The sequence below is a fragment of the Diplotaxodon limnothrissa genome, linkage group LG17 (genome assembly GCF_057381915.1).
Source record: "Diplotaxodon limnothrissa isolate DT_005_m linkage group LG17, D_limnothrissa_male_GT1.1, whole genome shotgun sequence".
Classification (NCBI taxonomy): Eukaryota; Metazoa; Chordata; class Actinopteri; order Cichliformes; family Cichlidae; genus Diplotaxodon; species Diplotaxodon limnothrissa.
Genome location: NC_140612.1, coordinates 12986744 through 13004856, shown reverse-complemented (window position 1 = coordinate 13004856; position 18113 = coordinate 12986744). Strand labels below are relative to the sequence as shown.

The 18113-nt window shown below is 40.2% G+C and overlaps 1 protein-coding gene across 3 annotated transcripts in view; it reads right to left on the bottom strand.

Annotated features, from left to right (window-relative positions):
• LOC146614690 (carboxyl-terminal PDZ ligand of neuronal nitric oxide synthase protein-like) overlaps positions 1 to 18113 on the bottom strand; it is a 230441-nt gene that overhangs the window by 152422 nt on the left and 59906 nt on the right. For all 3 annotated transcript variants that reach the window (XM_085376753.1, XM_085376754.1, XM_085376755.1), the window contains exon 3: positions 2079 to 2171. In XM_085376753.1, the coding sequence (XP_085232879.1) occupies positions 2079 to 2171 (93 nt within the window). The remainder of the gene's footprint in view (positions 1 to 2078; positions 2172 to 18113) is intronic.

The window sequence follows — 18113 nt, the reverse complement described above, 5'->3', positions numbered from 1 at the left end:
CAGCAGGTACTGTAGCTAGTAACCTATATTCTTCCAGAGCTGATGGGGGCAGGATATCACCCCTCCAGAAGTGGGTATAGTAGTACTTTCCATTCAAGTCAGATGACCAAGGGGTGAAACTGATTTGCAAAAGGCAATATGAAAACGTTGCTATTGTGTTTTTCAGTACAAAGTATCATCCTTCTTGTGTTGTCCTGAAATAATAGAGTTCATCTTTAAGTACAGAGGATAATCTTTTTCTTTTTGTATTGAACCGAGCATCAAGCATCTTGGAATTCTCCTGGTCCTGGCACCAAGTACCATATTTCTGAAATCAGATATCTGGTGACGGCCCTATAATCTACACCATTTAAAGCGGGCAAGACTGGATTAAGCTCATCGATCATCATCGTCTTTATTCCCTCCATTCGCTGAGTCGACCACAGAGCCTGTCCCGTCATCCTCAGCTCACTTGGAAACACAGATTCCTCTCCAGTGTCAGTTCAACTTCTTCAAGCTTTCTTCTTGCTCTTTCCTCATCTTTTAATTCATGATTTCTACTCTGCTAATGGTTCTGATCCCCATCAAGCACTGTATTCTCTTTAGTAGTCCTTCCGTTGTCACACATGCTCTCTAAGAGGACTGGTCGTTACCTTCTGCTACAAACAAAGACACAGGAAATTAAACAGCTTTTTAGAAAGTGACTAACCCAACATTGTTAGAGCTCTGTCACATGTTTCTTATAACTACAGATGATATCTCAACAGCCACAAAGACAGAGCCATGATTCAGTGTGCCGAGACTGTTGACAGATACACATTAGGGGCCAGACATACTGATTTTGTGCCAACAAAAAGCCTCATTATGTGTTAAAACACAATTGCTGGGAATTTACAGGGTGACAGAGAAAGCAAAGTGAAAATATATACGGGGTGAAAAGAAAATTGTATTTTTTATGCCTTTAGTACAGTAAATACCTGCAGTATTATATGAAATGCAGGAAAAGTAGCTTAAAAAAACCCCCAAACACAACACAGTTTCTTTAACACCACAGCTGTCAGTGATTTTTTCCTTTTTCATGTTTAGTTTAACTCATTCACTGCCAGCCATTTTCAAATGGCTGGCAGTGAAACACAACAAGACTTGCACCACATTTTTGTCTCACTGCGCAATCCCTTACGTGCGCAAACCCTGCACCTCCTTGCAGGTCTACTTTTACTGCTGGTGGGCTTCAGTTCAACTTACGTTGACTGCCATTGACGTCTATAGACGTCAATGGCAGTGAATGAGTTAATTTCGGAGCATTTTCTTGTGTTCAAATTACAAGAAACATGTATGCCTGTGAAGTTAGGAGAATACTTGCTCTTGCTGAAGCGCTGCACGTTTTGTGCTGCCCTCGGTAAACTCATTGCAAGGCAAAGGCTGCACTTGTGTTTATAAAGTGAGGCACTGTTAGCAGATTATCCACACAGCTTTCCATTTCCATCAGTACATTTCCTTTGCCCAAGTGGCATCTCACTTGGAAAATAAGTAGCCCTAAACTGCTAGAGTCAACACCCACCTTTAACCACTCTGTAAGCATCGGTGAATGTTGTGGGCTAATAGAGCTGGCTGTCATCTGCAGCACTATCAAGGATCAAGTGATAGTGCTATATGCGTGATGAATTGGGCATTGAAGAGAAAAAAGAAAAGGAAAGGGAAAGAAAAAAAGAAAAGAAGAAAAAGAAAAAAGAGAAAGAAAAGAAGAAGAAAAAGAGAAAAAGGAGAAAAAAAAAAGAAGAAAAAGAAGAAAGAGAACAGAAAAAGAAGAAAAAGAAAAAAGAGAAAAAAAAGAAAGAAAAGAAAAAAGAAAAAAGAAACAAGAGAAAAAAAAAAAAAGGATCGACGTGGCCGATGACAGAGGTGGTCAACGCGCAACCATAAAGCACACGTATGAACCAAAAACAAACATCAATGTTTTTACACCAAGACATTTTATATGATGTTTTACTGATCCGTTCAAAGGTCTACGATGCGGGTGACAACAATTCAGTACAAAACAGTACAAAGTAGTACAAAAGATGCTTTTAATTTGCAATTTATAAAAAAAGTTCACTCACTTTCTTCTTTTTCCTCAAGGTGATTTTCACGCCATCTACAGACACCACGATGTGGACTTTTTTCTTCTTGATGTTTTTGACCTTGAACTCATACTGCAGAGAGAAGACAGGCAAAGCGATATTAATTCTTTGGAAAATTAAAGGTAGACGTGGGATGTGTGTGTGCGTGCGTGCGTGCGTGCGTGCGTGCGTGTGTGTGTGTGTGTTGGGGGAGGGGGGGTCCACCTGTTGAATCATGTCCTGGGGCAGTGGAAAAAAAAATTATACGAAACAGGGAAGAAATATCAAATGACAACATTGGCGCATGTCTGACAGCCCTGTCTAACTTTTAGATGGTTTGATCTAAAAGTTGAGTTAAAGCTGCTGTGATTTCAGAACTATATTAGTTATAACACCGGTGTAACATGCAGCTGAAGGTACAGAGGTGATACTTCCACTCAACCCAAACCTCTGGACATAAAAACCCTACAAGCGTCTGTTGTCAAGGCTTGCTCAACAGTCTTACATATGTATCAAAGCAAAGTACTGTTAAAAAAATTACATTGACATCTTGCTAGTTAATGGTAGCAGCAGATAACTGAGGTTCAGTTTGTACAGACCGAGCACGGTGTGAAAAGATGACACGGAAAATTTTTTGGATGCAAATTTGTTGTGCAACATATATATACACATTAAGGGTTTCATCCATCCATCCATTCGCTTCCGCTTATCCTGGAGCCTATCCCAGCTGTCATAGGGCGAGAGGCAGGGTACACCCTGGACAGGTCGCCAGTCTGTCGCAGGGCTAACACACAGGAACAGACAACCATTCGCACTCACATTCACTCACACATTCACACTTAGTGGCAATTTGGATTATCCAATTAACCTATCCCCACAAGCTGCATGTCTTTGGACGGTGGGAGGAAGCCGGAGTACCCGGAGGGAACCCACGCAAACACGGGGAGAACATGCAAACTCCACACAGAAAGACCCCGGCATGATGTTGGAATTGAACTCAGGACCTTCTTGCTGTGCGGCAGCAGTGCTAACCACCGTGCCACCGTGCTGCCTATTCAATTTTGTGAAAAATATATTTTCAGATAGACAGAGCACACTGTTGAAAAAAATCAAGCCAACATCATTTCTAATGGTTTGATCTAAAAGTTGTGTAGGCTCTGTGTAGGTAGGTATGAGCACCGTGGTGATGCATGTCATCTCCAAGTCGAGATGTGTGTGCCCCAACAATATATGTTCATCTATCATAAGCCATATAATCGTCCCAATACAAAATGATGGTACTACACATTTTTTACCATGTCATGCAGACTTCTGCTAAAGCAGCTCGTTCTTTGTTCATAACACCCAGAGCATATTTGCATCCACTCATATTGCACTTGCCACAAACCAAGCACGCAGTCAAACTATGAATAAAACCAGCTTCACTGTGTCTTCATAAACACACTTGAAAGATTTGAATAAGCATCGTGCCAGCTTTTGCAAACTTGATCAGCCCTACAATAACAAACTTCTGTGGTTAATTTAAAAACATTCTGGTTTCTATGTTAGAAGTACCAGAAAGCATTAGATAAAGAAAGCTTGAATGAACATGAAATTATTTGAGCACAGACACCTGACAATGACCAAGATTTGTTGCAGAAAAAGGGCAATCCCAGCTGAGTGAATATAAGATGATGGGCAGACTCCTGCTATGCTAAAGTCAATTTATACCCCATAAATCAAGCTGAGACAGCTTCCATGGTCTCTGCTGCCTTTAATGGAGCTGTGAGCGGTGTCAAAAAACAACCCTGCAGGAGGCACCCACAGTCAATAGTGTATGGAGCCACACTGTTTGCCTATCAAATACAGAGCAGGGCTAAAAAAAAAATCCTGGATCAAGTGACTTTTGTGTTAATATAGGGATCTTGCAAACTGACATGCAGCCGAGTGATGCCTGAATCCCTGAGTTATACAGCACCACCTGAAAGGTGACAGGAGACACACCTCTATGTCTACTTCTAGCCATCAGCCATCATCAGAGAAACGACTGAGGTTAGATTAGGTACAATCCTACCATGCTGTGAGACGCTTATGGAAGACCCACTCAGTGAATCAAAGAAAGACATCAGAACATTGGGGTGCATATAAAAACAGCAAAGCGAGCACTCTGGTCTAAATAAAGCACAACTCATTGATGAGTTCTGAATCAATGAGCCTTGGTTACCCCTGAGACAGTAGCTGGTTCACCACTGCTCCTTCCTTGGACAACTTTTGATAGATGCTGACCACTGCAGACTGGGAACACCCCACAGGAGCTGCATTTTTGGAAATATTCAAGTGACGTCAGTGTATGTGCAAGTAATCCCTGACCAAATACTCTCTCAGTCTGGCTTCAGACTGCTCGAAACACTTTTTATATCTATATTGTAAATTCAGTCATCTCGGGGACAGCTCTGGCTCCAAGCAGATGGTCCACCCAGATGCTATCTATGAGGGACAGCCAATCAGAAGAGCATGAGGTTTGGGTTTTTTTATTATTATTATTTGATTGCTTTTATGTGTTGCACCAAGGCCCAGTATAAGAAAAATAATGATATAATGTTAAATGGTTACTACATGCACAGTTATGTATTGCAATTCAAGTCATTCAAGTCCAATGGATAGCTTGAAATGGTACAAAGTTAATTGGTGAACTGTCAGAGGTTAAAAAAGGTAAGGTTACCCAAAACAAAAAAAGTATGTACATTTCAGAATTATATAAAAAGGCCTTTCTCCAGGGAACACAAAATGGGTTCACAATTTAAAGGAGGTTGATCAATCCTTGAAAGCTGCTGCTAATAATTCCTCCAGGTGTTCCAACTTTTCTGGATTACTTACAACCCCATCTGTCTGCATAAAACCAGTGTTGGAACACATTATGCTACCATACCCTCGTGAGCATCAGTTTAACAGTACTGTACTGCAGAAAGTAGTGTGTTGCTACAAAAATGGCGAGAATAAGGCAATTAACAATGGAAGAGAGAAAGACCATCATAACACTTAAAAGTTTAGGTCTCTCCTACAGAGAAATTGTAAAGAAAGTCAGGGTGTCAGTGAGTACAGTTTCTTTCACCACTGAAAGGCATTCAGAAACTGGGGAAATTTTGACAGGGAGAGGTCTGACAGACCCAAAGCCATAAATAAAACAGTGGACAAGTTTCTGAGAGTCGCTTGCATGATAGGCAGCTCACAGGACAACAGCTTCAAGCACAGCTTAATATTGGTCGTAGTAAGCAAGTCTCAGCTTCAACTCTGAAGAGAAAACTTCGAGCTGCACGTTTGACAGGAATAGTTGCAGCAAGAAAGCCAGGCATCAGAATAAGACAAAGAGGCTTGGCTGGTCCATGAACCACTGCCACTGGTATTATGGAGTGATTTATACAAATTCAGTAAATCACGCAGGATCTTTATATGCTGTCAAGTAGGTGAATGGATGGTTCCACAGTGTGTGGCATCAACTGTCCAACATAGAGGAGGAAGTGTGATGGTCTGGGGCTGTTATGCTGGATCCAGAATCGGTGACTTGTACAGAGAGGCACCCTGAACCAAAATGGCTACCACAGCATTCTTCAGCGCCACGCACTACCCTCCGGTATGCACCTAGTTGGTCAGGGGTTCATCCTACAGCAAAATAATGACCCAAAACATAAGTCCAAGCTATGCCAGAACTACCTCAGGAAAAAAGAACAAGATGGTAAGCTTCAAAACACAGAGTGACCAGCACAGTCTCCAGCCTTAAACCCCATCGAGCTGGTCTGGGATGAACTAGACACAAGAGTGAAAGCAAAGCGACCTACAAGTGCCACATTTATGGGAACTTCTGCAACAGATATGGGAAGAACTTTATGAAGAATTTTGATTTGTATTGTAGAAAGAATGCCATAGGTGTGTTCAGCTGTTATATCTGCCAAAGGTGGCTACTTTGATGAGTCAAAAGTTTAGAAGACACTTTGGTCTATCAATTTGGTCTATGATTTCTGTTTTAGCACCAACTGTTTATTTGTATTATGCAATGAGACATTAAACTGCGTAATTCCCAATGAAAAAAGGGAAAAATTGGGGTGTTCTAAAACTTTTGAACAGTAGTGTACATATATATTTATGTTACAGAGGTTTTTGTCAATGCTTTGTCACAACTTTGGCTCGTTTGAGATCACAAAGTGAAATAAAAATGATGACATTTAAAATCTCTGGCCACATGCTGACAAGGTGACTTCTTGTATTATGAATTTTTTACGTCTGTATAATGAAGGAGCTGATAGAATGCAGAAAGAGCGCCCTGTCCGCATCGGTCTGAAAAAGCAAGAAGCTTTAAGAAAGCTTTGAAGAAACCCAATCACCTCCTTACTGGCTGTCAGTGCACAAAAAGTGCCAGAGCTGTTTGCTAAGAGATCACATTTCCCATCTCTCTGCAGTTCGCGACCAATTATGCGTAAATGTGCTCAAACTAGTGAGTTGTTGATTGTCAATTAGTGAGTCAACAGAAAATTACTGTGCAACAATCTCATAAGTTTTAAGTAATTTATTACAGAAAAGACACCAAATACACTTTTAGGTTCCAGCGTCGCCTAATTGCTAATGTTTTGAGAGGCAATTTTCTACAATTAAGTGTACAAGGCTCATTAAAATGAGGACATATTAAGCAAGGAGAAAAAACAATAGAGCAGAAATGATAATGTTTTCCACAGTGCTTGACTTTTGTAAGCAGTTACAGTCTATATACTGCAGAGGAGGACCCAACTGTTCAGACAAGAGGGTTACTGTAAGGGTTCTGAATCTCTCCAGATGTCTGCTGATGTTGCTGTATCAATTTTAAATTCACTTTTAGACATCTAGTGCATTAGTTACACTCGCTTGTCCTTGGGTTTGAATTTAAGGAAATGCTTTTTGTTGACACAGAGACACAAACAACCAAGCTCGCACTGACTTTACAAGAAACCAGTTTTAATTGCCGTAGTCCAATATGAATAATCCCTTGACAATACAAAATTAAGCTAATTCCATTTTACTGATCCTATTAGCAATATAGATGTATGATGTTTAAGATGCTTCAGACTGTATATAGTTAATGCAGACAATGCAAGCTGCTTTGCAACCCACCTACACCCCAACTACTTCTTAGATGCCATTTCTGACTTCAGTGTCATGTCTTTTGTCACTAATATGTGGTCTGTTCTGCGAGAGGCTCTCTAACCCTGTAAAGTTTGAACCAACAGGCATGACATTTTTGACAAAAAAATTCAAACCTTTTGAAACTGGAGTGTTTATTAAACCATTTTAAGAACTTAAATATCAACTTGGATATATGACTTTCATCAAATATAAAACACCTGGCATTAAAGGATTAAGTTATCACTGTATGCATATGGAGAGGTGAGGAGGTCCAAGAGTAGAGTCTTCCAAGCAATTGTAATAACAGTCCTACTTTAACTAAGGAGGTCATAAAAAGAGATCTTGCGCTTGTATAAAGCCAAGCGCAATACAGGCTTGAGCTATTTTCAAGAATGAAATGCAAAAAATGTCAGAGGACTCGGGCTTCTGCATTGTACAAACTTGGCTTTTCTGGTATCGAGCACAATTGAAGAGATGCTTGTCCACGTCAGTTGTCTTCCCATTTCAGGAAATACTGTTTGAGCTGGAGCAGCGGTCCCCAACCACTGGTTCGTGAGTCTGTTGGTACCTGTTGCAACAGTTGAGGCTCGGGTGTGAAATTTATGGTTTTTAGAGTTTTTATCATTATTTTTTTTTAACGTTTTTATTGTTAACTCGGTTTCCTAGGGTCTTTTCTCGTGTGTTATGAATAATATATATATATATATATTTTGGTACCGGTACTCGTTTTATTTTGTTGCATCTATCCGCGACACCTTAAAGGCCGGTCTGTGAAAATATTGTCAGACATAAACCGGTCCGTGGAGCAAAAAATGTTGGGGACTGCTGAGCTAGAGAACCGGAGGAAGCACATTTGATGCTTGCTGTGAATTCAGTGATCTTATTAATTGGGGTAGTTTCACATGGGTAAAATGACACAGACTCTGTACTAGGGACGATGTCAAACTGTGCCTTTTTTTCGCTGCCCTTTTATGCTTTTTTCACAATGAGGTTAATGCATTTGGTTAACAACCCTAAATATAAAGAATACTTAGACGCAAAGCTCTGCATTCAACAATCTGTTGATACCTTCAAAAAAATTCGAAAACCTCCACAATATTCCCTACATATAATCTGGGAAAACACTTCAACTATTCAATATGGTTAAGTTCCAAAGTCTATAAATGTTTACGTGTCAGTGTTATTGGTGGTTTTATGGTCATGTTGTCATCCATTGTAATGTTGACTGTGCTATAGATGCGAGATTTAAACGTTGGAGCGGCTGATCGATGGCACGATTGACCTCCACAGAGATGATTACAGCAGCAATTTAACAGATTTTTCATGCAGGGTTTGACTGGCCAAGTGCATGCAGTAAACTATGACAGGAACACTTCTCGCTAATAAGCCTGTCTATTGCTGTCTGTTATGGCCCTGTCGCTAAATCCACATTACCTACCACACACACTCCCTAGTGCTTACAGCTTCCATTTCAAGAGGCAGTAGCAATACTATAAATCACATCGCTGCTGCATCTATCTGTAAAATATGAGAAAATGAATGCAAGCAATTAAAAAACTTGCAGCACAGAAACTGCTGTATTTGAGAAATTGCACAAGCATTCATTTTACAGTCCCAACAGCACAGCTATACAGGACAAGGTTAGAATGAGCACAGATAACGGTTTGTAGTGCCGCTCAGGTTGTTGAGGATTGTCTGAAATGTGTCTGCTGGATAACCCTCCTGAATTCACACCTAAAATGATATCAATGTTGTCACTTAGATTGCAGCCAAAATGACTGTTTGCATTAGAAAGTATGAAGAAAAACCTATCAAAAAACCATGAGCTTCTTGATTTAATAGTACACCAAGCTAACAGTTTAGCCTTCTGTTATTCAGTGTTAAATTGATAAAATTGAATTTTTTTTAGATGTCAGCATCCTGTAGTTTTATTCAGATCTCAGTTTTTACTAAACCTCATCAACAAGTGAAAAGCAAAGTCAAACAAAGCGCAAAGCACATACTTCCCAAATGTGCCATGAATGTAGTTCTTTCTTTGTAGTTCTAAGCTTCGTGAGTTAATCCGCTACCCTTCAAGTCTCCTGTGGACTTTCTAGTGCTTTAGTTAGGTGGTGGCATCCAGCATTACTGTTATTATTACAGGCAAAGCAAAGGACACAGAAGTATCTGACAGGACAGCGGCATTTGACATCCTGAGATAAGAATCTGTCGCTGTACTTCCTGTTTAAATGTTAGGATTTTAAAAAAATCCTAAGTAAGCTGGGTTAACAACATCAGAAACTTTCTGTTGTATTAGGATTTTGAAGATGCTCCCATCATGCAATGTTTCTTTTTCCTCTCACATCATCAACTTAGGTATCATCTTTTGGTCACGTGAGAACTCTTTGTTGAGTCCATATGTCTCACGAGATAGACAATCCATTGTAATGTTGACTGTATTGAGTGAGGAAGACCAAGTTACCAGTGTTAAAGCTATTAAGTGAAAGCAAGAACCACTATTGTTATTACAAATGGTAATAAACACCAGAATTTCTTTTTTCCAACATAAACAACCTTGTCATACTGAGTAGTGACATATATTAGTTCACATCTAAACCTACTGAAATGAAATGAATATTTGGGTCCATGAACAGGCTCATCTGTCATGCAAACAAGTCCAACATTTCCAGGCACCATTTGCAGATAAGCAGGTTGTTAATTCCTAAAGGTTCCTTCTGTTCCCAGTATAATCCATCATTTTGGCATCAAAGACACAAACATGCACGTCTGCTGCCTGCAGATGCTTTTTTCACTGTGAAATTTAAGGCAGGGAATAATAATGATCAACAGAAAAGCAAGCTAATGACACAATTACATGTAAAATTACTCGTCATATAATGTAAGACATCTTGTCCTTTCCATGTCAGTAGTTATGTTAGAGTCAGTGAAACTGGGTTAAGCAGCTCATCCACATCTTCGTCGCTGCTTTTGTTAGGTGTAAGAATGATGTGCAAAATCCAGAACACCTTAGCATCTGCTGATGACAAACATTCAAACACTATAGCACTGTAGGAAGAGTTAACCCTCTGTGCACAGGAGTTTGAACTGGAGCTCCTGCTGTAAACACTCAGATGCATAAGGTTTAGCCAACTCTTAGACAAGCCCATCAATCCTCATTCAATGCATATGCTTGTAAAGGTACCCCAGCATTATACTAAACCCAAAGGATTAGAGACTTTTTGTTTAATGCACAGGCTTAGTCTGGTAAACAGACATTTTGACCCAATTTTTGGTCCGAACTACAAGATTTTCATTATTCTAGTCAGTGTCTTGCAGTGTCCAAATATAACCAGAAAGTCAAACAAAGCATGAGACTGAGAAGTTCAGGCAGCACACAAACACAGTGCAGATGCTACTTTGGCAGATCCTGTCCACCTTTGTTGGGAAATGGCACCCCTTAATGACGGTGGATAAGTTCAAAGACACTAAAGCAGCTATGACAGAATGAAGGGAACCTTAACAATATTAGGCAAGAGCTTTAATGATGTGGCTTCTCACTTAATTTATCAAGTGTCTGTACAGTATGACAGAATTTACAAGCCTAGGACACTATTCCAAAAACACTGAATTAGGAACTCCACCATGCTAAACAAGCTAGTTTGCTAGTATAAGCAAGAAACACACATTTCCATCCAAATGTGCTCGGATTCATTTTCAAGACACAATGATCTTTCTGATCCTGTTTGTGACTCTTACACGCATGGCTCCTTCACTGCTAATGATGATTAACAGCTTATTGAGGCACAACTATTCTGTCTTTTTCATTTTAAACATGCTGGGGTAATTCCGTTACTCATAAAGTCTAATATCGATGCCAGTTCTGCTAGCAACTATTTCAAATGTGTTACTTATTATGAACTGAAACAAAAGATTAAAATAACCAATCAGATGCATGGCAATAGACCAACACACAGTTCACAACTGAGGTCAAGTAACAGCAGTTACCAAGAGTGTTCAATGATCTTAGCAAGCTAGAAAAGAGGCCAGTTATTCAGACTGAGATCACTACACTGCTTGTCCATCTTCTATTAAACAACACAGAATAACACAGATGCTGACCAGCACTGGTTAACCAGGCAGGCCTCCATCTGCATGTGAGCACACACACACACACACACACACACACACACACACACACACACACAAATTGTTCTAAGCCAATGCCATTCAAGCTCCGAGGTTTCTCCCTGGCCAATCACGAGTACACATCCATCTCAATGACATGGCTACTCTAGAGAAAGGAAAAAGGGCTACAGAGGGCTGTAAAGAATGAACCAGAGAGAGGAAAAACAAAAAGGGAGGACAAAAGGAGACAAAGACCTAAGAAGAGCAGAGTGAGGAGAAAGCAATAATAGAGTGACTTATTAAGTTTAATTAACAGCTCAGATCATTAAGCTCCTAATTACACAAACTGAAAGCCAAGGTTTCTTAAATATGCAAACTGTGGTGTTGTCATTAGGTGCTTAGTGAAGTAAAAAGCATATTTTGACCTTTGCACAGCATTTACTAAAATCAATATTTATCTCTATACATCTGTTCTATGAGCACTTACAATTTCGTGCTTAATCGGTTATACAGCCAATTGTACAAGATTGGTTTTAGAGTTCGTGTCCCCCAGAACACTGGATCCACAACAGATAGCCAACATGGTACAGTCAATCTGATTGCCAACTATTGCCACACTATTCTCACAGGGAAATAAGTCACCGTATGAACAGATTAGCATGTCTGATTTGGCACTGATTTTATGTTGGATGCTCTTCCTGATCCAACTGTGCCATTTATCTGGGTTTTGGGGCCTGACTAGCTTATGACCCCTCCCCTGTGGCTGGGTTTGTTTCTCCTCCCAGTCTCAAACTGGTGATCTTTCTCCTGTAGAAATGTGCTTACTGCCAGCCACAGTTTAAATGCAGACCTGTCCACTTAAATTAGGTCTGATTTAACGCCAGTTAAGACTAGTCTGCACACAGTCAAGACAATATCTGTATTAACCTATCTAAGCAGTTGCTATTATTTCTGTTCTTTCTAGTAACTAAAAATGAATCTCCTTCATTAAGTGAATTCGCAACTAAATACAAAAACAAAGTTTTATGAGAACGGGAGGTTCCTGAGCAGTTCTGATTACGGAACAACACCTTTGACATAAGGCTGACAAATCAAAAAGTTCACACAACAGTCAGCCATGAAAGCACTAAAGAAAGAAACCTTTTCTGTTATTGTTGAGGCTAGGGCTGAACGATATATCGCATTTGCGATAATATCGCGACATGATCAAGTGCAATTTTCTAACCGCAAAGGCTGCGATTATACTGCGATTATAAGGCTGTCCAAATTACTACCATATCCCAGAATTCATAGCGCGGCCCAGCCAAACTCCAGTTTCCAGCAATGGCGGCCGCTACTAAGTTTTAAAATTACTCATACTAATCTTTCTGGGTCACAAAATAAACTTTTAACATATTTTCAGGCGAGAAAGTAGTTGTGTAAACATCAAATATCTGCTCGGTTTATCAAGATATCCCATATTTGCAAAAGTGCTTCGACGTTTTCAGAGGCGTCTGCTACCCACCAGCTCGACAGCTAGCCGGGAGCTCGAGGATTACTGATGCGGCCGAGAACGGCACAACTCCCGGCACATCATTTTCAGATCACCGCGGAGTTTCACTGCTCGGGTTAAACGTAATATATAAGTCACTTAGACAACCTAAAAATGTTATTGTTGGGCTTTTTTCAGTGTTTTGTTTGTTCGTGAGTAAATCGGTTTGGCTGAGATTAAAGTTATTAGATTAGATAAAATAAAACTTTATTAATCCCCCGGGTGGGTTCCTCCTTGGTTTTCACACAGCTGACTAAACGTCAAACAGAAAACTTATTAAACAGAAGTATGAGACAGTCGAGAATTTACACCAGTGTCTGGTTATATTTTAGATAGCAAGAAGCAGACGGCCGAGTTTATTAAACTCCACCGAGACAGCGGTGACTATAATCAGAACTAGCCTTCTGATTAGCTAATCAGAAGGCTAGACCGTCCAATTTCACGCCTTTAAACTTTAAAGGCGTGTTTGTGTGTGTGTTTATACAATTGCTATTATGTTTGCACTTTATGTGTAATGTTACTGACTGCAGAGATCAGTAAGATGTGTGTATTTTTTATTTATTAGTTTTATTTATTTAATATTATTTTTTAATTGAATGACTGTCTAGTAGTTCACAGATGTCGAAAAACTGAGTGTGGTAAAGCCACTGATTTTTTTTTTATGTATATTTCTGCAATCTGCACATTGTACTGACTTTCATTTTAATGTTTACACCAGGGTTCCTTGTCAGCACTTTATGCTCAGATGTTTGTAAGCTAAAAATAAACTATTGTGTATGTTCAAATATACTGTTGTGATTGAAGAAGTTAAATAAAAATGTCAGTCATCAATTCATGCATCACCTCATGTCATCATAACAGAGGTCTGTCTTCCAGGAAAGAACAGTTTAAAATTAATGTAATATAGTATTGGCCATACTATATGATGTATTGCTTGTCTTTGTTTAATAATACAGAAGACAAAGACCTTAAAAAATAATCGCATATCGCATCGCAATCGCAATATTGGGGCAAAAAATCGCAATTAGATTATTTTCCATAATCGTTCAGCCCTAGTTGAGGCATGCTGACATGTTGAGTGGGAGCTAGGGGAAATAAATAACAGGGGCAGATTGCAGTGGCAGTCAAGACTGGATATTAGTCATTGGGCATTGGACAGACGGTAGACACATCTGAGAAAAGAGCTGTGCAATTCAATAAAGTTTATTTGAAAAAGATGACAGTGTCCTCAATTCTGACCAAAACATAGGGAGCACAACATTTTGTGCAATTTTAAAGCTAAAATTGCTGAAACACTGCTGGTTTTCAGTGAATAGCCTATCAAAAAGATTCAATTCAATTTTATATAGTACAAAATGACAACAGTCCCCTCAAGGCACTTTTTCACTGTAAGGTAAAAGCCCTACAATAATAGAGTGAAAACCCCTATGAGCAAGGACTTGATGACAGTGTTAAGAAAAATCTCTGAGAAACATCCAGCAGAACCACGATCAGGAAGGAACAGGCGTGAGCAGTTGTAGGTGATGGGAGGAAGACGCGCTACACCCTTTGAGAACACACAGATCAGGTTGACTGTGTGCTTTTAATTTTGGCACTGGCAGCATTTCAGTATATAACATATTATGGTCACTTTTGAATTGAGTAACTACCTTCGTCTCTGCTATATGCAAAAGTTTAAAAAGTGAAGATCATACTGAACCTTTCCTTTTGCATACTATTACACCCTTAACTAAGAACCACCGATCAACAAGGGTTTGAAATTGCAGAAACAGAGGAAGAAAAGACCTCTAAGACTTTCCCTGAGGGAAAGCCCAAAGGACTAGCAGATGAAGAAAAGAGAAAACCAACAATCAGAGCTGTTAGAGGATGAGTGGAGCGTCTGCAGTTACAATGTAAAAGGTGCCATACTCTCTCTATTCGTCTCCACAGGAAGAAACTGGAGCACTCCCGCAGTGAGAAGCAGTACCTTCTTTAGCTCAGTTTTACCCCCTACTGCACTACAACCTAATACACACCACATTCTAGTTCTTGTCCACCATCTTATTATTTTATACTCTATGTTTCCACCAAGTTCTCTGAATATATTGCACATAAGCAAAACCCCAAAGAAGATGGGATAGGTTAGAGCCCCTGCACAACACTGATGTGGATAAGCGGTTTGTTTTGTTTGTTTCTGAAAGAATTTTATCAATGCCAATATAAATAGTATTGATTCTAATTCATATCAGGACGACTTTTTCCATATCTTGGTATAAAAGACAGAAACATCGCTAGAATACAACCAGCTGACAGCCATTGAGTCGTGTGCACTGACAAAAACTCGGTCAAACCGATGGCACACTTTGGCAATCTATCAGCAGCTATATCCAAAACTTTAACAATCCCTCTGAGAGTGACTACAGGGAGTGCAGAATTATTAGGCAAATGAGTATTTTGTCCACATCATCCTCTTCATGCATGTTGTCTTACTCCAAGTTGTATAGGCTCGAAAGCCTACTACCAATTAAGCATATTAGGTGATGTGCATCTCTGTAATGAGAAGGGGTGTGGTCTAATGACATCAACACCCTATATCAGGTGTGCATAATTATTAGGCAACTTCCTTTCCTTTGGCAAAATGGGTCAAAAGAAGGACTTGACAGGCTCAGAAAAGTCAAAAGTAGTGAGATATCTTGCAGAGGGATGCAGCAGTCCCTATAATTGCAAAGCTTCTGAAGCGTGATCATCGAACAATCAAGCGTTTCATTCAAAATAGTCAACAGGGTCGCAAGAAGCGTGTGGAAAAACCAAGGTGCAAAATAACTGCCCATGAACTGAGAAAAGTCAAGCGTGCAGCTGCCAAGATGCCACTTGCCACCAGTTTGGCCATATTTCAGAGCTGCAACATCACTGGAGTGCCCGAAAGCACAAGGTGTGCAATACTCAGAGACATGGCCAAGGTAAGAAAGGCTGAAAGACGACCACCACTGAACAAGACACACAAGCTGAAACGTCAAGACTGGGCCAAGAAATATCTCAAGACTGATTTTTCTAAGGTTTTATGGACTGATGACATGAGAGTGAGTCTTGATGGGCCAGATGGATGGGCCCGTGGCTGGATTGGTAAAGGGCAGAGAGCTCCAGTCCGACTCAGACGCCAGCAAGGTGGAGGTGGAGTACTGGTTTGGGCTGGTATCATCAAAGATGAGCTTGTGGGGCCTTTTCGGGTTGAGGATGGAGTCAAGCTCAACTCCCAGTCCTACTGCCAGTTTCTGGAAGACACCTTCTTCAAGCAGTGGTGCAGGAAGAAGTCTGCATCCTTCAAGAAAAACATGATTTTCATGCAGGACAATGCTCCATCACACGCGTCCAAGTACTCCACAGCGTGGCTGGCAAGAAAGGGTATAAAAGAAGAAAAACTAATGACATGGCCACCTTGTTCACCTGATCTGAACCCCATTGAGAACCTGTGGTCCATCATCAAATGTGAGATTTACAAGGAGGGAAAACAGTACACCTCTCTGAACAGTGTCTGGGAGGCTGTGGTTGCTGCTGCATGCAATGTTGATGGTGAACAGATCAAAACACTGACAGAATCCATGGATGGCAGGCTTTTGAGTGTCCTTGCAAAGAAAGGTGGCTATATTGGTCGCTGATTTGTTTTTGTTTTGTTTTTGAATGTCAGAAATGTATATTTGTGAATGTGGAGATGTTATATTGGTTTCACTGGTAAAAATAAATGATTGAAATGGGTATATATTTGTTTTTTGTTAAGTTGCCTAATAATTATGCACAGTAATAGTCACCTGCACACACAGATATCCCCCTAAAATAGCTAAAACTAAAAACAAACTAAAAACTACTTCCAAAAACATTCAGCTTTGATATTAATGAGTTTTTTGGGTTCATTGAGAACATGGTTGTTGTTCAATAATAAAATTATTCCTCAAAAATACAACTTGCCTAATAATTCTGCACTCCCTGTAAAGTCAGTCTAAGTCACAATGCGTCTGTTTGTAGAAAGGTTGCCTCGTAAAGTGGTTGTGCAACACCCTTCAGCTCTGGGCAACCATTTAGTCATCAGAAGTTGCAATTGGTTGAGGAACGTGAACAAATTCATTACGATTACAAGGCAGCCCTCAACTGTGTCCAGTGTCGGATGCTTTTTGCGGTTGAGCCAATTTAATGTAAGTTTGCTTGGCCGATGTTATCTCAGGCTGGAGGGGCATGAGATTAGCACTCTTGTTCATAGTATTTTCATTTATCTAATAAATCTTGATATTTGGTGTCCTTGTATTGATACTTAAAATATGTCAATACTATGCAATATCGATGTTTTCCCCCACCCCACTGATAGTTAAGGTAAGTATCACCTGTGTAGCTACTACGTACTAGCTGGTATGACACTGATGCAACTTTAACAAAAGAGTCAAGACGTATAGGCATCAAGGAAGGCAAAGCAGACTATTAATTTCACACGTGAACAATGTTTAAGAAAAAGGAACAACAAGGCCTACAAATCAGGTCGGCCAGATCTTCGTGAGGTAAAAACACAGAGCACTACTCATTTTCTGGTTCGCAGAAATGTTCACTAAAGCATTCCAGCAAAAGTCAGAGCTACAAAACCAGAGATGTGAGCGACTGCAAAGTTCCACTGGAGAACACGGGAGGGAAAAAAATCAGATTCAATTACGAGGTTTTCCTGCCAGCGAAGCAACAGACAGGGTTGTGCATCCACTCATCTGTGAAGAGCTGCTGCATCTTCTGATTAGACCACAGTTCCCATGTCAACTCCCGAGGGATGTGTCTGTCTCAGTTTCTAACTGCACCAAATGCTTTTCACTTTCTTGTCAACCTCAGAAACCTCCCTTCCTCTCTCCCTTATTCACTGCAGAATAACCTAGTTGGATTCTGCTTTCTTTTAACCACCTATCTTAATCTTTTCACTCTCATTCCCACGGCCACTTTGATAGAGCAACTAACCCCTTGTGTGCCCCATGATCATATATTTTCTCTCCTTTACTCCCTGGCTCCTCACATACCCTCTACCCTCTGTTATCTCTCCCCCCCCCCCCCTCCCCATGCCTCCCGACTTCCCCTTTTCTCCACACACCGGTGCCTGATTCAATCTCAAGCAATGTTGTTTATGAAAAGGCATTTCATTTTCCAAAACCATCTGTGTTTAAGATGCTGTGCAGGGTCCATCACGTCTCATCAATCTGAGCGACGCGGTAGTGTCTTTGAATCAAAGCCAAAATTTCCAATTGAATATATTTTGGCACATAATCACA